General features: G+C 42.3%; 1 protein-coding gene and 1 pseudogene across 9 annotated transcripts in view; one reads left to right on the top strand and one right to left on the bottom strand.

The window, feature by feature from the left end:
* Ttc19 (tetratricopeptide repeat domain 19) overlaps positions 1–25,904 on the bottom strand; it is a 50,451-nt gene that overhangs the window by 20,244 nt on the left and 4,303 nt on the right. For 3 of the 9 annotated variants that reach the window (XM_006534321.4, NM_029704.2, NM_028360.2), the window contains 3 exons: positions 25,751–25,812; positions 19,418–19,512; positions 2,443–2,594 (listed from right to left, as the gene is read on the bottom strand). In XM_006534321.4, the coding sequence (XP_006534384.1) occupies positions 2,443–2,594; positions 19,418–19,512; positions 25,751–25,812 (309 nt within the window). Of the gene's footprint in view, positions 1–2,442; positions 2,595–17,283; positions 17,435–19,417; positions 19,513–25,750; positions 25,813–25,904 lie in introns of all 9 variants that reach the window. The other 6 variants (XR_001780063.2, XR_003949515.1, XR_388537.4 and 3 more) reach the window with 3 other exon arrangements.
* Gm12275 lies at positions 2,591–7,107 on the top strand (annotated as a pseudogene).

Genomic DNA, 25,904 nt, shown 5'->3' with positions numbered 1-25,904 from the left:
AGCTTCTGGCTATTATAAATAAGGCTGCTATGAACATAGTGGAGCATGTGTCCTTATTACCAGTTGGAACATCTTCTGGATATATGCCCAGGAGAGGTATTGCTGGATCTTCCGGTAGTACTATGTCCAATTTTCTGAGGAACCGCCAGACTGATTTCCAGAGTGGTTGTACCAGCTTGCAATCCTACCAGCAATGGAGGATTTGTTCTTCTTTCTCCACATCCTTGCCAGCATCTGTTGTCACCTGAATTTTGCTCTTAGCCATTCTGACTGGTATGAGGTGGAATCTCAGGGTTGTTTTCATTTGCATTTCCCTGATGATTAAGGATGTTGAACATTTTTTCAGGTGCTTCTCAGCCATTTGGTATTCCTCAGTTGAGAATTCTTTGTTTAGCTCTGTACCCCATTTTTCTGATTTTTTTGGAGTCCAGCTTCTTGAGTTCTTTATATATATTGGATATTAGTCGCCTATCTGATTTAGGATTGGTAAAGATCCTTTCCCAATCTGTTGGTGGCCCTTTTGTCTTGTTGACAGTGTCCTTTGCCTTACAGAAACTAATTTTATGAGGTCCCATGTGTCAATTCTTGATCTTACAGCACAAGCCTTTGCTGTTCTGTTCAGGAATTTTTCCCCTGTGCCCGCATCTTTGAGGGTTTTCCCCACTTTCTCCTCTATAAGTTTTAGTGTCTCTGGTTTTATGTGGAGCTCCTTGATCCACGTAGACTTGCGCTTTCTACAAGGAGTTAAGAATGGATCAATTTGCATTCTTCTACATGATAACCAACAGCTGAGCCAGCACCATTTGTTGAAAATGCTGTCTTTTTTCCCCTGGATGGTTTTAGCTCCTTTGTCAAAGATCAAGTGACCATAAGTGTGTGGGTTCATTTCTGGGTCTTCAATTCTATTCCATTGATCTACCTGTCTGTCACTGTACCAGTACCATGCAGTTTTTATCACAGTCGCTCTGTAGTACAGTTTTAGGTCAGACATGGTGATTCCACCAGAGGGTCTTTTATTGTTGAGAATAGTTTTTGCTATCCTAGGTTTTTTTGTTATTCCAGATGAATTTGCAAATTTCCCTTTCTAACTCAGTGAAGATTGAGTTGGAATTTTGATGGGGATTGCATTGATCTGTAGATTGCTTTCAGCAAAATAACCATTTTTACTATATTAGTTCTGCCAATCCATGAGCATGGGATCTTTCCATCTTCTGAAATCTTCAATTTCTTTCTTCAGAGACTTGGAAATTCTTATCATACAGAACTTTCACTTCCTTAGTTAGAGTCACGCCAAGGTATTTTATATTATTTGTGACTATGGTGAAGGGTGTTGTTTCCCTAATTTCTTTCTCAGTGTGTTAATCCTTTGTGTAGAGAAAGGCCATTGGTTTAATTTTATATACAGCTACTGCACTGAAGCTGTTTATCAGATTTAGGAGTTCTCTGGTGGAATTTTTAGGGTCACTTATATATACTATCATATCATCTGCAAATAGTGATATTTTGACTTCTTCATTTCCAATTTGTATCCCCTTGATCTCCTTTTGTTGTCTAATTGCTCAGGCTAGGACTTCAAGTACTATATTGAATAGGTAGGGAGAAAATGGGCAGCCTTGTCTAGTCCCTGATTTTAGTGGGACTACTTCAAGTTTCTCTCCCTTTAGTTTAATGTTGGCTACTGGTTTGCTATATATTGCTTTTAATAGTGTTTTTATAAGTTATGGCCACAGCTCAGTGGTAGAGCCCTTGCCTTGAATTTATGAGGTCCTAGTTTTAATCTCTAGTCCTGCCCCCCTCTCCCTGCCCCATCCCAAATTCAAAAATCTCTACTTCCTCACCTCCCAGTTACCCAGGAGAAAAAGATACTTCTATATGAACTAAATAGTTACTTGCAAGGTTCTGATTGGTATGGAAGAAGCCCCTGGGTCTAGTCCCCAGCTCCAGGAGGAAGAAAAAAAAGATTCTAAGAGTCTACAAACCACTGTAAACATGAGGCTACATATTCTGAAGCCCCTGGGTTAAAAGTCTGCCTTGTACAAAGACTACTGTATAAACCATGACTCAGAAAAGGGCCTATGCAGTGCCAGTGACTTAGTCAGCAATCTCAAACCCTTCCTGAAACAAGTAGTTGGGAGTAGTGAAAGCTGGTGGAAAAAAAATGAACAGACCGGGGAGTGGCAGGATTCCATACATCTGGATATCAACCTGCATTCCTTATGACATTTCACATGGCTAACCATGTCTTGCCACACCCATAACTGATGCTAGTCACTGAATGTAGAACTTTACCAGTGCCATGCAAGCTGAAATACGCCCCCAGCCCTTTGGCATGGGAGCTCACCAACTTTGCCCAGCACCCTTGAACCTGTGACCTTATGACCCTCTACAGAGTACCTGTGCCACCGGGCAGGCCTGGCTTACATACACTGTTTCATCTCTTACCTGTGGGTGTCTTTCTCCTTGTATTTCTTGACAAATCTGCAGGGCTTTTTCATACATCCTTTGTGCCTGTGATAGCTGCTTGGAGAATAGCAGATAGCGTGCACAAGAGTCTAAGCACATACCAAGGAGGAGGTAAGTATTGGCTGTTTCTTCTAAAAGAAAAATAAAAGCGTTGCAAGGATGTAATAGAAGTTATATACAAAGGTCAAAAAGCAAGCCACTGTACTTCATCTTTGTGGCTACCAGGCTTCACTGAATGCTTCAGATACTTAAACTCTTAACCACAAGAAACTGTTCAGGTGGGCAGACAACCAATTAAATGAGAAAAGTGACAAGTAGCTGCCTGAAATCATGGACCTCCCCCTCCTTTTGAATAGATGAAAAAGTCAATATTGAATATCTTAAAGTTGGGAACTAGTATTCAGAAAAGATGATTAAGATAAACCCGAAGTAGAATGAGCCAACCGCAAAAAGAGTAGAGGGCCAATGGATGTTATTTTAGGGTTTAAGAAAAAAATGCAGTAAGAAACCAAGAAAACTCAGAATTCTGTAATGGAAAGAACATGGTCCAGTTTTCAAAGACTAAGGGCTGGGACAGACAGAACTGAGTACAGACTCCACACAGCCGATGCCACATGAAGAGCGGAGGCTGCAGATCCAGACATCAGCGCCCAGTGTCAGCTACTGCTAGACCTCCAGACACGGCCCAAATAATGTAGGAAAAGTGATGGGTGGGAACAAGTCAAAGTTCACAAAGAACTAGAAACAGGATTCGGGGTGTTTTGTTTTATTTTCTATAGCCTAAGCTGGCTTCAAACTTCTATCAGTCCCCCTGCCTCAGCTTATTAGCTAATTTTAGTTAAGTAACTATCACACACCATTTGAAGATGACCAATTAAATTCACCAGAGCTATCACTCCTTCTCCATCCTTTAAGGTTTCCAGGAAATTCTCAAATGTTATAAAAATGTTTGAAAATATTTGTTACTAAGTAACACTATGAGCAGTCACTGAGGAGACAGTTCAAGCAAAAGAACACAGTCGTGGTGGATAAGCATAGGAGTCTCAACATTATCAGATTAGGAAAGTTGGAAAAATAAGAAGTTTAAAACAGAGAAATCTAAAAATAATTTGCCTTTGCTTAATCAAAAGCCAATTACAATGTTTAGGGCTGGGGCTCATTTTGTAGGATGCTTACCTATCTTTCATGAGGCCCTGGGTTTGACCACAGCATAGCACTGCCCAGGTTTCAGAGAATACACCAAGATCCCAGCATTTGGAAATAGAGGTGAGAGGATAAGAAGAGTTCCTCCTCAGCTACACAGTGAGTGCAGTACGGGACTCATAAAGCCTTTTCAGAAATCAAAGTTGGGAGTGGTTTAGAGAGATGGCCCAGCAGCTAAGAGTGTACACTTGACAGGCATGAAGACTAGCATTCAGATCCCAGAACCCATGTGAAAAACACCTCCTATGTCCACCCTCACTACCCTTCCTTCCTTGAGATAGGCCTATGGCTTGCAATCCTCTAGCACTCAACCTCTTGGGTCCTACCATGGCCCACTTAATTGTCTTTAAATGGTTCTGTATTTTCTAAATGGTCTTTTAAAATCATTCAACTATAAAATGCATTCATCAATATAACTTAAAAAGACAGAGGGCTAGGCATTGACTAGCATATGTAAGTCCCTGGGTCCAAAACCAAACAAGCAGACAACAAGGACAAATGACAAGCAATTCTAGGGTACAGTTACTACTGCTACATGTAAAGGAGAGGATGCAATTAATGAGGTACAACTCTAATAATATTTCCTAAAAAATACTTTAAAATATAACTTAAATTCATCACACATTCTGACCACAAAAACATTTGGTTCCCAGCAGCCATGCTGGGCACTTACTCCAGGTCCAGGTGATCTAACACCTTCTTCTGGAATCTGAAGGCACCTGCACTCACACGCACATATCTACACACAGAATATTTTGTATGTGTATGCATACATATATACACAACATACACATAACTATGTATGTGTTACATATACGTATATACATACATATAACTAAAAATAAATCAGAGCTAGAGATATGGCTCAATGGTTAAAAATGCCTGCTGCTCATAACATGGTAGCTTGTAACAAGCCAGAACTCCCAATTCCTCTGGCCTCTCCAGACATCGGGCACACAAACTGCACACTTACTTAAATGCAGGCAAAGTAGTCATTCATTCATATATAAGTATTTTTAAATGAATACATTTTTAAAAATAATAAACAGTTTTTCAATTGTGACTGAGGGACAAATGAAAAAGCACTGTGCCTGGGCATGGGCACATACCCCTTTAATCCCAGCACTCAGGAGGCAGAGGCAGAAGAGTCTCTGTGAGTTCGAGGCCAGCCTGGTCTACATAGTGAGTCCCAGAACAGTCTGAGCTACACAGAGAAATCCTGCCTCAAAAAAAGAAAGAAAAAAAAAATAACCATAAAAGAACTTCCAGAATGAAGTATGAAAAGGCTTCTCTGCCTGCTGTCAAGATAACTTCACACAGGATACAAAAATGGACTTAAAGTTTTTTCTATTACATTAATTTATAAGGTGGCATATAGTGAAAATTTTGGTTTCTTAAAAAAAACCCATTTATGTGAATATATTTTTGTTTTAATCTCAGGTGTGAGATATGGGCTGCTTCAGTTTTTCCACAGCCCTTAACTATGACTGTCCTATGCTGTAGGGAGGCTTGAGTTTTGCCGGTTGCAATTTAATTCTGGGAACTCTGGAGAAGGCCTGGGGTGGCTACTGCCCCCACTGCTGTTGTGTTTGCTATTGCTAGTTTGCTAGATTGCTAGTTGGAGATCCTGATGATGGAGCCTGGATGTGCCCCAAGGAACCTGATGACCCTAATCAGCCGGAAGTAGTCTAGAGAGGTCTTCGCCTCCTTTCTCCTCTAACCTTCTTTCTCTCCAACCTAGTGTTGGGAGGTTAGAAGGAATTGGGGTGGAATAAGGGTTGGAAGGGTGGTAGATGGAAGAACTTATAAGAAATCCAGAAAAGTACACCCACAGGGCATGTGTGTGTAACGGCAGTAGCCGTGTGGGTTATAGGGAATTCATGGGAGTTGCTGTTCTCCTTTTCACACTCTGAGTTCCAGGAGTTAAGCCAAGTCTTCAAGCTTGCTGGCACTGCCTTTACCTGCTGAGTCATTTCACTAACCCAAAGGGACTTCTTTTTCTAAGGAAAAAAAAAAAAGATTATTTTTATTTTATTTATATATAGGGGTGTTTTGCCTGTTCATATATGTCTGTGATCACATGTATACCTGGTGCCTCTAGAGGTCAGAAGAGAACATCAGGTCCCCTGGAGCTGAGTTATAGACAATTCTGAGCCACCATGTGGGTGCTGGGAAAGGAACCCAGGTCCTCTGGAAGAGCAGTTAGTGCTCTTAACCACTGAGTCAACTCTCCAGCACCGAGGAAACGGTTCTTTGAAATATAGATACTGCTAACATTAGACAAGAAGACAAATCAGACAGCCTAATAAAAAACTGAGTAAGAAGTCCATACCATTTGTAAGAGCCCCGAGGGACATCGGAACCCAAGAAGAGCATGTTTATTTCTCCAAACTTTAATTATATCTTCCATATATTATTTCTAATCACAGTAAAAACATACACTACTTAAAACCAGTATATGAAGAAACCGAAATTCATTACTGACGCCTATAGTCAAAATGTAAGCCAAGGGAATTCTCAAATCTGCAGAGGATAGCCAGGCATTATTTTGCAGGGTACAAGAACAGCACCTCAGTAGATTTACTACATTAGTGTAGAAGAGTGATTCACAGGACGGAGTCTGAGGAAGTGCTGCAGCAACAGTACATATCTAATAAAGTAGGTATAGAAGTTCCACTAATAAAAGCCAATCTCTAAAAATATCTGAGCAGAAGCACTTCCAGGTTGCCACCGGCTGCTGGCTTTTGGTGCGATGAAGAAACTGAGGCCCAGAGAGGTTAAGTGTACTGGCCAAAATCAAACAGCTACTTAAGAGCTATGTCCCCCTTGTTCCCTTCACTCTTCCCTTGTGTGACTGAGACACTGTGATTTAATCTGGACCAACCCTGTGTAGAGGAGACAGTTGCAGTATCAATACCTGGTTGCAAAGCATTGCAGAGAAAGACAACAACCTGGTACCTACTGGCAAGCCTGCCTGAGAGGATGATGTAGATGAGGAGGACATGCAGGACATGGATGAAATGAATGATTATAATGATTCACTTGATGATGGAGAGGTTAATGAGGTGGATATGGAAGGCAACCAACAGGATCAGACCAGTGAGTGGATGATCTAGGTGAACAAGCCAAAGTGGGCTCAGAGTGATTCCAGACCACCCCAACCTATTTTGCATCCACAGCCTCAGCCCCTCCCTCCCTGTAGACCCAGCTTGCGGCTGTAGTTCCTAAAGCTTTCCCTTAGGCACTTTCTCAGCTGCTGCTAGGACAAAGTCTCCTTGGGCCCTTCCAGGCCATCAGTCTTCCTTTGAAGCCCAAGAGCCTGAGCCCATCCCACCTTCCTGGCTGGTACTTCACTCCTTGGTTGCCAGGCATGGTCCTTTCCAACCCCTTTAATAAAGACACAGGACTGATTCTTTAAGAGAGAAAAGAGAAAAGAGAAAAGAGAAAAGAGAAAAGAGAAAAGAGAAAAGAGAAAAGAGAAAAGAGAAGAGAAGAGAAGAGAAGAGAAGAGAAAAAGGAAGGAAGGAAGGAAGGAAGGAAGGAAGGAAGGAAGGAAGGAAGGAAGGGAGGGAGGAAGGAAGAAAGCAAGAAAGAAATTAAAGTCTGAGCACAGCAGCCTCTCCCCAGCACCACCCCTAGAAACACAAGGTTGTGTACAAAACCAAGAGTATCTCTGGCTACCTGGAACATCCTGGGATTTCTGCTATACTGAAACTTTCCTTAGTCAACTGATGTCATATTCAGCACTTTCCAGAACACAGTAATAGAGGAGAGAAGCAGAATCTAATCTAACGCATTTACTTCCAAGAATATGACCGATACCTGGGAATCTTTCTGCTGGGCATAGCTGAGCTCTCAAGGGCCACAAGGTAAAAATTAGCTAAAAACCCCAAATGGAATGTGTGTAAGCCCAGCTTCTGCTGCCTCTGTAAATGGTCTGAGTGTCTGTGAATCCAGAAATTAAGGCCTTCAACTTGTGCAAAATGGAGAGCCAGATCTAAGTCCTCCCATCATATGCCACATATTCCATTTATACAATGCAAGGATGTACAGAGCACTGTCAACTGTAGACATCACGACATACTGGACGTTTACCATGTCTTTCCTCCACTGGAGGTCACATAACTACAGCTCAATGCCTCACAAAGGGGCTGGCTCTCATTTCTTCAGTGATTAGTTCAATGAGTAAACAAATGAAAAGAAACAAGGGGACTGAAATGAATATGAAAGAAGATATAATAAAGTTGTCAATTGTAATTACAGAATTTAAAAACATTAACATCACTCTAAAAATGCACTGAAAGAGAGGCAGGAGAGAAGGCCAGAAGCCAAACTTAGGCTGCCCGGCTGCTATGCAGAACCATCAAGGCAGCCCCATGGCAGCTGGAGTCAGTGCCTGTTATATAACAGAACCAGGTCAGAGGAACACATTATTTTGACTGTGAGCCACCAAGATGATCTCTTTGAGTAAAAAGACTATCAAATACCCAAGATAACAGCTGAAGTATATTAGGGGTCACCACAATATTGGGAACTATATTAGAGGGCTGCAGCATTAGGAAGGTTGAGAACCACCACTCTTAAGTGGTCAGGCTTGACTATTTACACCATAAGAAACATTAAGTAGGGGGGTGGGGGGGGAGGGGGGGACTTTTGGGATAGCATTGGAAATGTAATTGAGGAAAATACATAATAAAAAAAATTTAAAAAAAGAAAAGAAACATTAAGTAAGCATTATAACCCTCATTAGTAACACTGTGACTTTGCTGCCCTTTTCAAAAAGAGAAACCATGTGGTCCTTTTGTATGGCTTATCTAGAAACTTATGTAAATCTTACTTTTTAATAAAACATTTTACTGTTCTAAAATAAACTAAACTAGGTAAATTATTTAGAGGAAAGTATCTCTCTGAGTTTAATACAGTAAATGGTTTTATTAAAGAAGACACAAAGCTCCAAACTACAAAGGAAAATATCCAATGATTCTATTAATACTCACAATAACCCACCAAAATATAAGAAAACTTAAATTTGTAACTCTCATAAGCCATTAAGAAAAATAACTCTAGCCAGCAGGATGACCCAATGGTTTAAGTGCTTGTGCACAAGTCTGATACTATGAGTGTGATTCCCCGGAACCCACAAACCCTGAATGTAGTGGTGCATACTCAACGCTGGCTTATGTGCCTGCTTTGCAGGCAGCCCATCTCCTGCCACAGTGCATTCTAGGGGCCATAAGTCACATCGGCCTAAGGAGAAGAAAACAAAAGAACAACAACAAAACTGCCCGGCAAGGGTTCTCGAGTCTGTTCAAGCAGGATGGATGGATGGCTGAAATCAATGGTTCTCAGCCTGTGCACTCCAGCCCCCTTGCAGGCCACATATCAGATATCTTGTGTATCAGATTCAACTCATAACAGTAGCAAAATTACACTTATGAAGTAGCAATGGAAATGATTGTGTGGCTGGGGTCACCACAGCATCAGGAACTGCATTAAAGGGTCACAGCATCAGGAGGGCTGGGAGGCACTGACTTAAACACTAAGCAAAAGGGCTGGAGTGAAGCATGTGCTTGGCAAATACGATGCCAGCAGCACTAAAAAATAGTATATACAATGGAAAGCGCTATAAAAGATGTAAGCATAATAAACACACAATTGAGAAAAAAACCACAGACAATTCTCTGAAGAGGAAATCCCAACAACCAATATACAAAATTATTATAGTTCACTAATAAGCAGATACACATACTGAAGCCATAATGAAATTCCTCTCCTAGCTCCCAAATATTAAAACAATCTTAAGTTTAAGAGGAACAGGGGCAGAGAATCATCACTGATTAAACCCTTGGGTATACAATTTAGTAATATTTAGTATACACACCCCAAAAGAAAGGTGAGTATCTCTGTGGGGGGACCCTACATATGTGCAGGCAGTTCTAAAGATGTTCAATAAGAAGTACTTTACATAGTGAAACACATACAAAATCCTCTATGTCCAGTAATAGAACTGTGGTACCATGGAGGACCATGCTACAGAAGTAGTCAGAGCTGCCCGAGCCTGCACTCCCCAGTAAAAAGTGGCCTCATCCCTCACTTCATCCATAGTCATGTGACAATCCAAAGAAGTCACCCTTCTAGACAGATACGACTCAGCAGATACACTGTTCAGCAAGCAAAAGGGCCCCCAAGCTAAGAGCACAGCTCTCTTCCCATTTCAGCAGAGATAAATCTCCACAATGAAATGTTCCACAGAAAAAGCAAATCCCAGGAAGTAACTATACAATATGTCACTCGTATAAAGCTAAAACATATAGTCCTTCTATGTATTACTTATTGATATATACATAGCAAATAGGTAAATGACTAATTTCAGGACAGTAATTAGAACCGAGCAGGCTTTACAAGAACAACACAAACAAAAAGTCCCTAAAGCTCCTAGGTAAAAGCTTGACAAGGTGGGAGAAAGGTAAAAAAATGATTGTCAAAGATGTCACATTTTACTTTTTTGGAAATCTTATACTTTAATACTCAGCAAAGAGTGAGTGAGAGATAGATAAACTAAAATATATGAGAAGTAGCTAGAAAAACCCTGTTTTCTGGTGAAGGGATTATTTGCAACAAAGAGACCTGGAACTCTGAGGTGGTTATCAGAAATATGGATAGGCAGTGGCTAGGCTTGGTGGCGTAGGGGTTAAGGAGCTCACAAAAAAAAATTTTTTTTTAAATCACATATAATAAATTACTAGACAAAATGAGTCAGGGAAGAAGAAACGTGGGCAACACTCATTATAAACAGCCAGACTTAAGAAACATTCCAAACACTCCACCTAATACCTAGTATGCGTGAGGCCCAAGGTTCAATCCTGATACTTAGAGAGAAATCCTGAATATTTCATTCGGCAGGACAAACCTCATGGGAAGGCCTGAGTGTGCACAGCATCCTGTCTCTGTCTCACAACAATAAACTTGAGATCAACAACAGAAAGAAACCTGGAAATTAATCACACTCCTAAGTGTTTTAAGTTACCAAGCATAAGAAATGTTAGAGAATACTTTGAAATAAACAAAAATGAAAATATACCAATATTTATGAGATGTAGGTAAGTTAGAAAACTCTTATTTATTTACACTGTCACTGTCTTCAGACACATCAGAAGAGGACATCTGATCCCATTACAGATGGTTGTGAGCCACCATGTGGTTGCTGGGAATTGAACTCAGGACCTCTGGGTGAGCTGTCAGTGCTCTTAACTGCTGAGCCATCTCTCCAGTCCAGAAAAGAAAACTTTTAAATCAGTAACCTAAATTCTCATGTGAGCTAGATAAAGAGCAAAATAAGTCCCAGATGGGGACAATTATGATAACAGAGATTTAAAAAGAAACAGTGAGCCGAAAGTGGTGGCATACGCCTTTAATCCTAGCACTTGGGAGGCAGAGGCAGGCGGATTTCTGAGTTTGAGGCCAGCCTGGTCTACAGAGTGAGTTCCAGGACAGTCAAGGCTACACAGAGAAACCCTGTCTTGAAAAACGAAGAAAAAAAAAAGTGAAACACAAAACAAAATATAGGGGGAAAAAAATCAATAGCGTACAGGCTCCCAACTCAGTTAGCGCATGCAGTCTGATCTATGGGGTCAGTTGTTATTCTTAGATTACTGGTGGGAAACCAAGAATAAAGATGTTAAGATACCTGCCCAAGTAAAAGATGCTTAAAACTCAGGCTCCAAGTTTTAAACACTCTTGAAAACTAATACAATACCCCTAAATAGATTAACCCTTCACAAGTATTTTGGCTTAAAATATGAAAACAAATGAAACTCTGAAGGGAAGGGAAGGAAGGAATCAACATGAAAAATCTTACGTAACTTTCTTCTGGGTAGGTTAGATTTCAGGTTCATTCACTCAGATTTCATTCATTGTCTTACTAATGTTCCATGTGCTTGGTATTTCTGAGTTAAATAAGAAAACAGAAGGGGCTGGAGAAATGGCTCATAGGTTAAGAACAGGTGTTGCTCAGGTGTTCTGAACGGTCAGTTCCCAGCACCCACAATGGGCAGTTCAAAACTTGTAACTCTAGTTCCAGGATCCCTGATGCCCTGGGACTCTACATCCACCCATCACACACATCTGGTACACACTCACAGTCACACACATAAATAAGACATAAAATAACCTTTAGAAAAGAAAAGGGGGCTGGCTAACAAGGTCACCCAGTGAGTAAGACACTTGCTGCTAAGCGTGAAGACCAGACTTTGATGACAGAGATGCACAGAATGGAGTGGTCACTCACTCCCACAAGTTATCCTCTGACCTCCACATGGTCCCCATGACATATATGCACCAACACAGAAAATAAAAATGGATAAAAAGGAAATGGAAGAAATTTAAATATGTGAGTAATAAAAAAAATTGCCAAAATATTCAAGTACCTGATCATTCTAATGCATAAACTATGGAAACCATGTCAGTACAATTCTATCGTGACCACACAAGTGCTACATACAGTGGCATTAAGCATTGTCCAGCAGCAGGCTAAACACTAACATACTAAACATTAACTTCCAACCAAGCCTATTTCTCTCTAGATACAGAGGAAATCTATTTTTCAGTTTGGTACCAAATCATATAGAAGATTTCCCTAAAATCATTATTTAATGTTGGCAGCCAATGAACTAAATTAAAAAAAGAAAAAGAAAAAAAGAAAGAGGCAGACACACGGTTGTCTGAAAGCAAATGTTATTATTCTCCACCTCCGTAACTGTAACCCCGGAACGCCATCTTTATCAACTGAAAAGCCAACAGCTGAATGAAGTGGTTCACTGGCTCAAACTACCATGCTGGTGGCCTGCCACACCCCTCAGTGGAAGGCCCAGTAGTTCGCATTTCTTTACTAGCAGGCTCCTGGCTGTCATGACAGAGCAGAGCAAAGTCACTCAGTGGGAATGGATACTAACCAAGGCCGCCAACCAGAGCTATCACATTTCTCTTGCCAAGGGCTGATGGGATCAAGAATCTGACCAAACACATGCAGAAGACCCATGTAAGGAGATAGGAGAGAACTACACCCTATCTCAGGAAAACCCAGCCCCACTTGGAGACTGCCTCATCTATGGCCCTGAAGGCACAACTTTACAGTTTGCTCAAAAAATGAGCTGCCCCAAATCTCCACATCAGGACTCTTTTGGGGCCAGCAAAGACAGCTGAAAGGGTAAAGGAACTTGCACAATAACCAGGCAACCTGAATGAAATTCCTGGAACTTGGGTAAAGATATAAAGAGAAAGCCGACCCCAGGACATCCTCCAGCCCCTACAGCAACTGTGTCTCTATGTTGAGCCATCACACCATCCCCAGCATTCCTAAACCAAACCCATTTTATCTTTCTAAAAGGCTCCAATTTTGCCTTAAAAAAAGAGAGAGAAATGATTAGACATGTGATCCAGTTCCAGTCAATGAGAAGGACAGATCTACGTGCAGACCTCCAGGAAAGACTGCCTAACACTTTTCTTGTGGATATGGCCACTTTGGGATGAGGTTCCTGGAAACTGCTTTCCAGCCGTAAGAGGACAAGACAGCTGAAACAGTGAGGTGATAACACAGGTGAGACTTCAGTGAGCCTCCCACCCAGTAGTCAGGTCAGCCGCTCTGAAACTGTCCTAACTTTAACTCAGTTGACATTCCCTAACAAGGTCTATGATAAACATATGCTGATTTATTCAGATGATAATTTCCCCAAATACATGGGGGGGCTGGGCTGGGGGAGGAGCTGGAGACTGACAAGGTAACTCCATTCAACTCACATGAAAACTGAGGGAATTTCTATAAAAGCAGTGTGCACTGCTACCACACATTTATACTCAGTATAATTTAACAATGTTGACTGTTAAGACTCATCCAACAAATAGAAAATTCTGAAGAAAACTTCTTAATGGTAATTACCTGTAAGAAACCAGTGGTCAACTTTCCAAGTAAATTCTAGATAAGCTAAAAAGCTAAACACTAAAAATGTTTAGATAGTTAAAACAGGAAGAAGAAAAGAAATGCAGAAAAACGAGTGCCTGACTTGAATGTTGAAAGTATTTCTCAGGGCCTGTGCCTCACTTTCTGCTATTCAAATCTAAAAACAATGCCCAGCATAGGACAACTACTCAATATTTATTAAAAATTAATGAAAGTTGGGGTGGACAGGTGATTCAACAGTTAAGAGCACTTGCTTCTTTTACAGAGGTATAGTGTTTGATTCCCAACATCCAACGGGTTCCAAAGCTCTCCTCCAGCCTCCTCAGGAACCTGCACTCAGGAGTTTTACACACACGCATAGACACAAGTAAAAAAGAAAATTAAAACTTAATAAAAGCAAATGAAATATACATTATCATGCACATCATAAAAATACCTTAAAATGAACACAGACTATATGACTCATTTATTCACACTTAATAAAATCTTGGGACTCTGAGGCCAGCTGGCCTAGTGTGTGTGGCAGCAAGAAGAGACATTATTTGTCTAAACTGACACCCAAGGTTGTCTGTCCTCTGACCTCCAAACACACACCACAGTACTCACTACCACCCCAAGAAAAGCACAAACAAATGATATTTGCACTTCATACGACACATATAGCCTCTCAATGAAGCTGGCAGGGTTATAGAAGTCAATCAACATGCTTCAAGGAGAGGGATCACACAGCCTTATGACAATAATAAGAACTAATAATCACCATCTTCTCTGCTATTATGTACTGGTCACTATTCTAACGCTTTGTATACACTGACTCATCGAATTCTAAAGTGCCAAAGAGAATACTGCCCTTAATCTCCTACTAGAGATCAACAGATGAACTAATCTGACCAAATTAGCTACAACTCCATGCCTGCCTGCCGCCATGCTCCGAGCCATGATGGCCATGGACTCTAACCCACTGAAACCGTAAGCACCCCCAAAACTCTTTTTTTCTATAAGTTGTCTTTGCCATGGTGCCTTATCACAGCAACAGAAGAGTGAGAACAAGCCCATATGTGGTCCACTGACCTTTCAGGCACACTGTGGCACACATGAGTGCCTGGGCACGTACACACATACATAAATAGATGAATATAATAAAAGTATTTCAAAATAAATTCTAAAATCAATAAGAAAGCAAATTAACTCCAAAGGAAATAAAATGCTGAAAAAATTGGAAATAAAATTATGCAATCGTGTTACTTGGCTCAGCAAGTAATGTTATTTATATGTTCATATGTAGACAGAATTAAAAAACTGTAATCTTAACTCTTCAATAAGTCAGTAGATTCCAAAAATTAAAATTAGGAAATGATAATTTTATGTTTCCAAGAAAAATGTAAGAGTTGACAAGCACCTCTCATATACCAGAAGACTTGAGCTCAATTCCAGAGTCCACGTCTGAAACTGCCAGGGCTGTGGAGCACGCAAATGAGAGACAGAAAGAGGCGAGTCCCCAGGGATGCCGGCCAGCCAGCAGAGCCACACAGGCAAGTGTCATATAAAGGATATCAACAAGGAGGATACCAAGGTTGACTTCTGGTTTCCACTCACAGGTACTCACACCCACGTAAGCACACGTGTGTGTGTGTGTGTGTGTGTGTGTGTGTGCGCACACATTCAGAAGTGCCAGAAGAAATTAGTTTAGTTGAAACACAGATGAGGTAAGGTATGGCAAGGGAATGCTATTTTAAAGTAAGTCTTATAATACATTTGACTTTTAATGTTGCAATGTGAGCTGTAGAAATTAAATTGGAAAAAATATGTATTCATAATAAAAATAAAACATGTAGAAAACCACAAATGAACTATAAACTTATAAATGTTAAACAACCAGAGAAAATATGTCTACATTTTTAAGTCATTCAGCCTTTGGTCATTGTATTCTAGAAAATTAAGTTCTTCTAAACTACATATGCTACTTTGTAATTGAATTATGTGTTTGCACCTGGCCAGAGGTCAACACTGGGTGTTGGTCCTTACATGTTGTTCTCCTTGAGTTTTGAAACAAGGTCTCTTATTGGCCTGAAGCTCATGGGACCAGGCTAGGCTGACTGGCCAGTGAGTCCTTACCGCCCAAGTGCTGTTGTTACCAGAATGGCACCACACCCAGCTTTTTGACATGGGTGCTGGGGATAGAACTTGAGTTCTCTCATTTACGTCTCCCCAACCCTCATTACGTTATGATGACCTCCTCAGTAATTACATATATCTATCTCATGGGAGACAAAGTTCCCTAGACCATTCTTAGTGTCATTTTCACTAAAGTCCTCTTGGTACAGGGCTAGTCATACAGAAAACATACAAGTTTTGTTTTCGTTATGTGCCAAGTATATGTTCTGTGAATGGTATGCCTGCACATAAAGGTCATATCAGCCTTAGTGTTGTTCGTCACTGGGGTCTAGGATGTCAGGCAGGCTAGGCTGCATGGCCAGGATCCCCAGGGAGCCTGTGTCTGTGCTCAGCATAGAATTTTAAGCAGCCATCACAATGCCTGTCTTTTTTTTCACAAGTTCTGGGACTTAATGTGTGCATGGTGAGCACTTTATGGGCTATCTCAGCTTTCCCTTTCTTTGCTAAGACAGAGTCTCACTCTGTACCCAAGCTGTTCTCAAACTCATAGAAATACTCTTGCTTCAGCTTCCCAAATGCTGAAAATGGAGGCATGAGACATTACACCTGATGTGCTAGAATCTGATGCCAGAATTAAATCCCATTTTAAAAAACCAGGTATGGTGGCATATGCTTGTAATGCCAGCACTAGAGAAGCAGTGACAGGTAGATCACTAAGGCTTCATGGCTGGCCGGCCTAGCCTACTTGGCAAGTTCTAGGCCAGTGAGTTAACCTGTCTCCCCAAACAGAATGGACAACGTCTAAGGAACAAAACCCAAGTCTGTCCTTCCGTAGGAGCGTGTGCTGACAGCGTGCGTACACACACACACACACACACACACACACACACACACACACACAAGCTTCCATACACACCAAGAATTCTCTTACCAAAAAAAAAAAAAAACCCAAACATATCTTCATAATATATTATTAAAAGTCAGGTTATAACAGAAAGTAAACAGCTGTTCTTTCTTAGCAATAGGATTATCTTTCTTCAAAATGCTTTCCAGAATTTTCTTTAGAAAATTAGTAACTATTTTTGGAGCTGGAAAAAGTGTTATCCTCTTAATAAAATAGTAACAAGGGGTTAAAAATGCTGCTCATTTGGTAAAATGCTTTTCTATCCCGGAGTTCCACCTACAGCACAATACAGAACAGGTCTGGTATAATCCTAGCACTCAGCAGGTACAGGCAGGATGGTGAGAAGTACAAAGTCAGCTCCACAGTAAGTCTGAGGCCAGCCTGGAGTCAGAGTGAGTGAGAGAGACAGAGACCAACACAGATAGATAAATCAAGGGAAAAACTCACTACGGCTCACACTAATCAAGAGGCTTAGGCAGGAGTGCCTTAAGCTTGATGCTAGTCCGGCCTATACAGCAAATATCCCATCAGAGAGAGGGGGCACGGGGAGAGAACAGAAAGACAGAGCATGGAGGGAAGCAGGAAACAACTCTAGTAATGTCTCAATGCACAATAGCAAGAACATGGATGGTGAATGACTCACATACTCTGTGGCTGGACCTTGTTCATATTTTCTCTGGGTTTCTTCATGCTCCTCTGTACTGCTCCAAATTGTATTTACTCACTGCTCTTTGCCAACTTGTTCTTTCAGTAATTACTGAGGCCATGTTGGGGGCTAGGCTCTCTTCCAGGCACTAAGGATTTAATACAATATACAGTGTCTTGATTGCTCTTTAGTAGGGAAGACAAATACTAAAAACAGTTAACAAAAAAGTACTATCCCAGCACTCGGGAGGCAGAGGCAGGCGGATTTCTGAGTTCCAGGCCAGCCTGGTCTACAGAGTGAGTACCAGGACAGCCAGGGCTATACAGAGAAACCCTGTCTTGGAGAAAAAAAAAAAAAAGTACCTCTCTTGGTAATACAGAAACAAGCACACAGCACTCTTACTTCTACTTCAAGGATGGTAAAGAAGAATCAGGATAAAGAGGCTGAGTGACTCCAAGACGGGTGGGATGCCTGTTGGGAGAGGCCTCAGGAGGACACCAACAAACCTGAAGGAAGTGAGGCCGTGCTGAGAACCATCCAGGGAGAAGACACAGGGACAAAAAGGCCTTGAGATGGTGTGGGCTCAGGAGGGGAAAAGCCAGGGAAAGAAGTGAGAGAGAGGATAGTGATGCCACAGATGTAGGAGGAAGCCAGGTCCTTGTCAGGAGTATGAACTTCAAAGGTAATACAGAAGCAATGAGGTCTAAAAGGTTAGTTTGCCTGCTGCATGGTAACAGATTCACTGAGGAGGGAAAGGAAAGGAAGCAGGAAGAACTGAGATCACCATCCAGGCAAAAAAAAAGATGTCATCTAACATGAATGTATTTTCATAGTTGATCCAATTGAACATGTTGGTAGACCAGTGTAAGGAGGAAATCAGAGAGAATTCCTAGGTTCTCTGCCCAAGCCATGGGGTGAATGCTGGCATCACTAACCTAGGGCTGAGCAGTGAAGAAACTTCTGAGTGGAAGAAATCAAGAGACAAATACTGGACATGTCTAACGTTAGATAACCACTAAACAGTCTAGGCAAGTATAAGACCAGACCATATGCCTGCCGTCTTGGGGCCAGCTAGGATGTCTAAATATAATAGTGAAATGTTATGGGACTACACGACATTTCCTAGGGGTGAGCCAGAGGGAAAAGTGAAGCAGGTGAGGATACCTCTGAGGTGAGCCACCATCGGGAAGTAGGCAATAGAAGGGGAAAGGTCAATGAGACACCCAAGAAACCAAGAGACACGGTTTCCTGTGGGAGACAGTGATCACATGACCGACACAACTAATGAGTAAGGCGGTCAAGGGCTGGACGTGCTGACACTGACACAGAGAGGACATCAGAGGACGTCAGGACACAGATGTGTCTTCCACGGTGCCTGGCTTTAGGGATGAGAACTTGCCCATGGCTCCCTAGCACCTTGCTACCTCGTGGCATAGAGTCAGTGTGTAACAAGTCCCTCAGTGAATATGAAATCTGAAAATTGTTAGGACTTCAAATCAAGTAAGAAACCCAAACAAAAGCCGGGCTTTCACGAGGTGGGGACAATGTTATCTCAGAATTAGATAGATAAAAAAGCAAGTTTCAGGCCAGCCAGGACTACATGACACCCTGCCTCAAGTAGGGGAGGGGAGAGGATGAAACCCAAATACAGAGCTTAATTAAACACTCTCACCCCACCGTGCTCCAAGCCTGATGAAGCCAGCCTGGGCAGCAGCACTTCCTCCTCTTCCTTACCCCACAGCACACCTAGCTTCATCTCCTCCTCTCTAATCTAGGGACTGTTGCCTGGCTGGCAAGTGCTCTCCCATTCAGCTCTACTTTAGTAAGTGACTGAACAAAAAAGGAAAGACTTCCCTTCATAGTTGTCAATTTCCCAAAGATTATAAATGTAGCAGAAGTTAGCAGAGAAATTTTGCACCTGCCACCTATGGAGCTTAAAAATAATTCAAAACAGTGCTCAAGCCATTTAAACAAGATAACCTGTTTCAAACACACGGTATTAGGATAGCCACTGACTCCCCACGATGGATAATTTGCCCTCCCCCAATATAGACTCTTTCCCTTAATAAACATCCAGCAATGGAAACATTTGTGGAGAAAACCCAATGTCTAAAAAAGTCAAGTTTCCTACCTGACATAATATCTTCTGCTAATTCCTTTTCTCTTTCAATTTTCCCCTCTAGAGTTGAAATGCAGAATTCATAGCCAGCAAGGGCAAATTCCTGTCTGGAAACAAGTATCGATAGTCAATCAGCTCTGCTCACCTGTGACTCCTTTTCCCATTACAGCTCTGCTCTGAGCACTATCAACAGGGGGACGTCTGTTTCTTCTGCTGTCAATCTGCACTTCTCTAGAGTTTGTTTTAAAGTCATCGATTTAAGGGAAATTAATAGATGGTGCCAACATTCTCATGACTGTATAGCCATTAGTCTTTCTGTGTCTTCACGTGGCAACCCCTGACCTTGAGGCTCAGGCTCCTGGACCTGAGGGTCCCAACTGTTATCATCATGCTCTTCTGGGAAACTCTGGGGCTTCACAAGTTCTCCCAAGCTGTTTTAATTTTTATTTTCCCCCCACAGAAAACAAAATACCAGCTATAGCATAAGAAGGCCTGACATGCATGCTAGACCCTGAGACAAACTGAGAAGATACATGGACACCCAGACTGACGCTGGATAGCTTCAAAAGACATGCAGAGGAACAAGGAGAAACTCCTTCTCTAACTCCAGTTCCTGCTCTTCATGTAGTTTCTACATTCTTGCCACAGCTGACATTATAAAGCTCATGCCCTCTTCTCTACTGCGTTGCCAGAAGGGATATCTTCTTCCTTCTCCAGTTCCAAACCTTGGTAGAAGAGACACCTCTAGCTGCATGGCAAGGTAAGCTGCCAACAAGATAACTCTGTCAGAGTAAAATACCTACAAACAGCTCCCTGTGTTAACATTTTTCCTCCAGTACCAGGTCCTCACACATGCTAGTAAGAGCTCTCAGTCAGCATCTCTAAGCCCTATAGCCTGGCAATGTGTTCTCTTATCTCATACTTCCCTTAATAAGACATGAAAAGAGTAGAGTAACTTAGGTAATAATTACTAATGGGTTCTATAAAAGCTTGTGTCTGGGAATGTCTTCTCAGCACGTATTTGCTTTGAGCTTCTACTTGTCAGAAGCCTTGAGACATCGTTAACATTTAGTCCTGTATGACACTAGTGTCCCCAGCTGCAATGTTCTCTGGCATCAGCCAAACTTGAAGTTCAAGATCTAAACTGAGAGCTATGTTGTGTTGTGTGTCTGTAATACAAGTTAACCTAGGTTAGAGAGCGAGTTCTATCTCAAAAAGGAGACGACACGAAGTCAGAGACCCACAGAAGCCCCAGCCTATTTTTGTTTTTGTTTTTTCCAGACAGGGTTTCTCTGTATAGCCCTGGCTGTCCTGGAACTCACTTTGTAGACCAGGCTGGTCTCGAACTCAGAAATCCGCCTGCCTCTGCCTTCCGAGTGCTGGGATCAAAGGTGTGCACCATCACCGACCGAGCCCTAGCCTATCTAGTGCCAATCAAAATGCAGGGAACTAAGTAGGTGGTGAAGAAAAGAGTGTTGTTGACTAGAACAGGGGCCAGGGCTGGGATCTCCTAGCCTCAAAGTGCAACTTTTCTGAATAGCACCCAGCTTAGTGTCATCCAATCTCTGGCATTAACTTCTACAGCAGCTAAAAATCTAAAGGAAAACATTCTTACTTCTCTCCCTAAACCCACTGCCAAAACAGAACTCTCCAGAGACATTCCCAGCTTAAACACCACGTGTTCCCCCTTTCAATTCTACCTAGAGACAAAAAGGAATGGACGGCCATGCCACTCAGGACAGCGCCTTCAGACTAGCTTTGTAGGCAAACATGTGGTACCTGCATCAGGTGGCTGTGTGGAGCCAGCCAGTAAGCAGTGTTCCTTCATGGCTTCTGCTCTAGTTCCTGCCTCCAGGTTCCTGTCATGACCTCCGTCAGTGCTGTCATATGACTTACAAGTTGTAAAATAAGCCCTTTCCTCCCCAAGTTACTTTTGGGAATGGTGTTTTACTACTGCAAAAGAAACCCTAAGACCTGACCTGACCATGTGTTGGGGGCAATCGCAGAAGGATATGTGAACTCTAGGCTGGGAAAGCCATTCAGTGCTCAGGGCTTAATGGGATGCTGTTGATGAGAAGACAGGAATGCTGTAGAGTTGCAGATGGAGGAGAACTGGCTTGTGAAGTTTGAGGGGAAAAAAAGATTATCAGGGCCATTCGCGTGTTTTCTATTAACAATCTTGGTTTCTCATGAGCTGGAGCTGAAACATCAGCTATGATTAGCAAGAAACCAGCACCTTGGAAGTGAAACCTTTGCTTTGCTGAGACAATCAATGTGCCTTAGCTAAAGCTGAGAAATAAGGGGTGATTTAATACCAGCATCATTAAGAGGAAATATTCTAGGGCTATGTCCTGAGGGTCATCACACAGAGCTGTGGTGCAGAGGGAGCCAAGGTGGCATCTCATGCTAATAGCCAAGCTTGATGATGTGAAAGAGTCACCCTGGCAGTACTGGTTTTAGACATATGAAGGGGGGCCATGAGTTGCAGCTGAGGCTGGCCACTCTATTGACAGGGTGGTGTCCCTGAAGAGAGTCCAAGCACAATGGTGAAATTACAGCTCAGTTGCAGGGGAGACCTCAGCATACTGGAGACTGGTGTCACAGGACACTGCCAAGGACAGGAGCAGATGTGGCGTAGAGCTGCCCTGAGCCTGTAAGCCATGTTTGCAGTGAAGGAAAGCTCGAGAACCAGACTGCCCGAGCACATGAAGGAGCTTGAATCTCAGACCTAAGAGCTATTTATACTTCTGAGAAGAACTGGGTTCTACTTTGATCCTAACTGTGCCCTGGTTCTTCCCTCTGAGAATAGAAAGGATGTAACTAACTTTGGATTTACAGAAGCCCACAGCTGGATATTTTCAATAGACTGAATTTTAAAGTGTTTGAATTTTTTTTTTTAAAGACTTTGGGACTTTTAGAAGTTACATTATGTTTTATGGGTGTGGTGGCACACACCTTTAATCCCATCACTCAAAAGGCAGGCAGATGGATCTCTGTGAATTGGAGGCTAGCCTGCTCTTCACAGTGAGTACCAGGACAGCTAGGACTATGTAGAGACCTTGTCTCAAACAAAAAAAAAAAAAACAAACAAAGAAAAAAACCCAAAAAAAAACCAAAAACAAAAATGCAAAAACAAAAAACATGTTTTATTTTGTGATATTAGTATTAACATCTTAGGGACAAGTGTGAAAGGAAAGGTTAGTGACATGTTTCTGTGTCAAGGTAACAAGGGGTCAATCAAGCTATCTAGTTTTTATCAACATGACACAAGCTAGAGTCAAAGAGGGACTGTCAGCTGAGGAAATGCCTCACCAGATCAGCCTGTAAGCAGGCCTATGGGGACATTTCCTTGGTGTATGATGAAGTGGAAGGGCCTAGCCTTCTGTGGATGGTGTGACCCTGGGCAAACAGTCCTGGGTGTATAAGAAAACAAACTGAGCAAGCTAAGAAGAGCAAGCCAGCAGTCATCATTCCTCCGTGGCTTCTGCTTCAGTTCCTGCCTTACTCTCTACCTTGGCTTCCCAACAGACCGTATCCATCACAGCGAAAGAAATCTAAGACAATGGTCCGTAAGGCCTCATGGGGTTTCTAGCTTTCGGCAACATCCAAACTGTTTCCAAAGCCTTTCATGCAGCTAATAGATTTCTTCTTTATAAGAATTTAGGGTCAAAAGTTTTTTGAGTTGGTTGGTGTCCCTTTTGCTCTACTGGGGTTCCTGCATGGTTACATGAGCTGGCCTCTTCAGGCTCCATGTCCCCAATGCTGTGAGTCACAGCTAAGGTCACCCCCATTGATTCTTGGGTGCCTTCCTTATCCCAGGTCTCTGTCTTGTCCTAGGGATGTCCCCTACCTTTCCACCCGTCAGTTACAGATTTCCATTTATTCTCTTGGACATCTGGCCATCCCTCCTCTCCCTCCCCTTATCTGATCTTGAAATAACCCCCCCCCCCAACCCTCTCCCAGACCCCTTTCCCACAGGGGATGGAGCAGAGACTGAGGGAATGGCCAACCAATAAGCAGCCCAAACTGAGACCATGGGCAATAACCAATCCCTGACACCATTATATTAATGGTACTCTATTATGTGTGCAGACAGGAGCATGTTGTCCCCTGAGATGCTCCACACAGTAGCCGACTCATCAGAATAGAGACACCCACAGCCAAACAGTGGTTAGAGCTTGGGGACTCTTATGAAAGAACAGAAGGAAGGATTACAGGCCCCAAAGAGGATAGGAACTCCACAGGAAGACCAACAGTCAACTAACCTGGACACTTGGGGCTCTCAGGGTCTGAACCACCAACCCATGGGGGGCTGGGCCTAGGCTTCCCCATACATATGTGGCAGATGTAAAGCTTGGTTCTAAACATCTGGACTGGGGTTATGTGGGTCCTGAACAACTAGAATAGGGCCTATCCCAAAACCTGTTGCCTGAATGTGGGATATGTTCTTTTAACTGGACTGTCTTGTCTGGCCTCAGTGGAAGAGGAAAGCCTAGCCTCACAGAGACTTCAAGTGCCAGGACTGGAGAAATACCCAGGAGGTCCCTACCAGGGGAGTAACTGGGAGAGGGATAGTAAACTTTTTTTTTACTTATTTAATAAGTAATAATAATAAGTAAAAAAATAAAGTTTAAAAAAATTGTGTCAAAAATTCATAGTGTATACACCTTTAATCCCAGCACTCAGGAGTCAGAGACAAGTGTAAGTTCAGGGCCAGCCTGGTCTATATAGTAAGTTCCAGGATAGCCAGGGCAACATGGAGAGGCCCCGTCTCAAAAATAAGTAAGTAAGTAAATAAATAAACAAACAGAATTCAAATTTATCTACTATTTTTAAACTAGCACTTCCTAGCTTACATATCCAGTGTTAGCATACAGGAGATTCCACTAGGCTCCTCCCAGGGACCTAGCAGGCGCTTCAGGTGTGGGCTGCATACAGAAGGACTGTGCCACTGTGAGCTCACACCCTCTCTGTTCCCACATGTTCCCAGCCAGTCTCTCTCACCCTTTCTGCTCTTTTCAGTCTGAGTGCATGAGTGTGTATGTGCATGTTTGTGGTCTGATCCTCCTTCCTGTCCTCCTTTCTGTTCCCATCTGTCTGCCTATGTGTCTGCCTCTACCCCTTCTCTAGGCCCTCACTCCCATCTCGTCCCCAATAAACATCTTTATACTAGATCTACTGCATGGTATAATTATTCAGATGCACCCTGGGATGAGCCCACCAGTTATCTCCTTGCCACATTATATTTCCTAACACCCAGACTCCCCTCTACCACTAACTATGTCCACATTATATTTCCTAACACCCAGACTCCCCTCTACCACTAACTATGTCCCCTCCAGAACCCTACAGATGGTTATTCCCAGGTGCTCTGAAAGCCTTTAAACAAAACAGCTGATTCCTTTTAGAGCCACTCGTGCTGGGTTAGTTTCACGTCAGCTAGATATAAGCTAGCGTTATCTGGGAGGAAGGACCCTCATCTGAAAAAATGTTCCATAAAGTGGGACTGTAGACAGCTGTAGGGCATTTTCTTAATCAGTGACTGACATGGCTGGTGCTGCCCCTGGACCTGTGGTCTGGGGTGCTGTAAGAAAGCAGGCTGAACTCGGGAGGCAGAGGCAGGCGGATTTCTGAGTTCGAGGCCAGCCTGGTCTACAGAGTGAGTTCCAGGACAGCCAGGGCTACACAGAGAAACCCTGTCTCGAAAAAACAAAACAAAAAACCAAAAAACCAAAAACAAAAGAAAGCAGGCTGAGTAAAAGTGAGCAGGCCTCTGCATCAGCTCCTGCTTTCAGGCTCCTGTCTGTTTTGAGTTCCTGTCCTGACTTCCCTCCTTAGATATACAAACCACATAATCCCTTTCCTCCCCAAGTTGCTTCTGGTCTTAATGCTTTAGCACAGCAAAAGAAACCCTAACTAAGATACCAGTTATTTCCAGAATGAATAAAGTAATGATCACCATTCCCCTCATTCTTTTTCCTCTGCTGGTGGAGTGGCTTCTTTGAGTGTATTATCCTGAAGTACTTTTTATTCTGTACCCTTTGCTTCTAGGGAGAGTTAACTACAGTTCTGACTCTATTTCTCTTCTGATTTCAAGCAAGAATCAAATACTTGATTAACTACCACAGTTCAGTCACAGGGATGAGGGCTTTGTTTCACTTAGGCAAATGGAAACCAGAGGAGGAAACTGCAAACAGCTGAGAAGTGCAACGCTTTGAGTGTGGCACATGGTTTCTGGAGACCCAGATGCCTGACAGGTAAATTAAGATTATCCCAAGGTCTGAGTTTCCTGCTCATCATTCTTCTACCTGACCACTACTATTCCTATATTCTGATCATACTTACTTATTCTGAGCAGCATAGATGTTGGCCAGTTTCAGAGAGATTTCAATTATTGCATTGTCTTCCTGTTGGGATAATTAAAAAAAAGAAGAAGAAGAAGAAGAAGAAGAAGAAGAAGAAGAAGAAGAAGAAGAAGAAAATTCATGAAAAGTAAAAA

This window comes from Mus musculus, chromosome 11 (assembly GCF_000001635.26).
Source record: "Mus musculus strain C57BL/6J chromosome 11, GRCm38.p6 C57BL/6J".
Classification (NCBI taxonomy): domain Eukaryota; kingdom Metazoa; phylum Chordata; class Mammalia; order Rodentia; family Muridae; genus Mus; species Mus musculus.
This window is presented reverse-complemented; position numbering and strand designations above follow the sequence as displayed.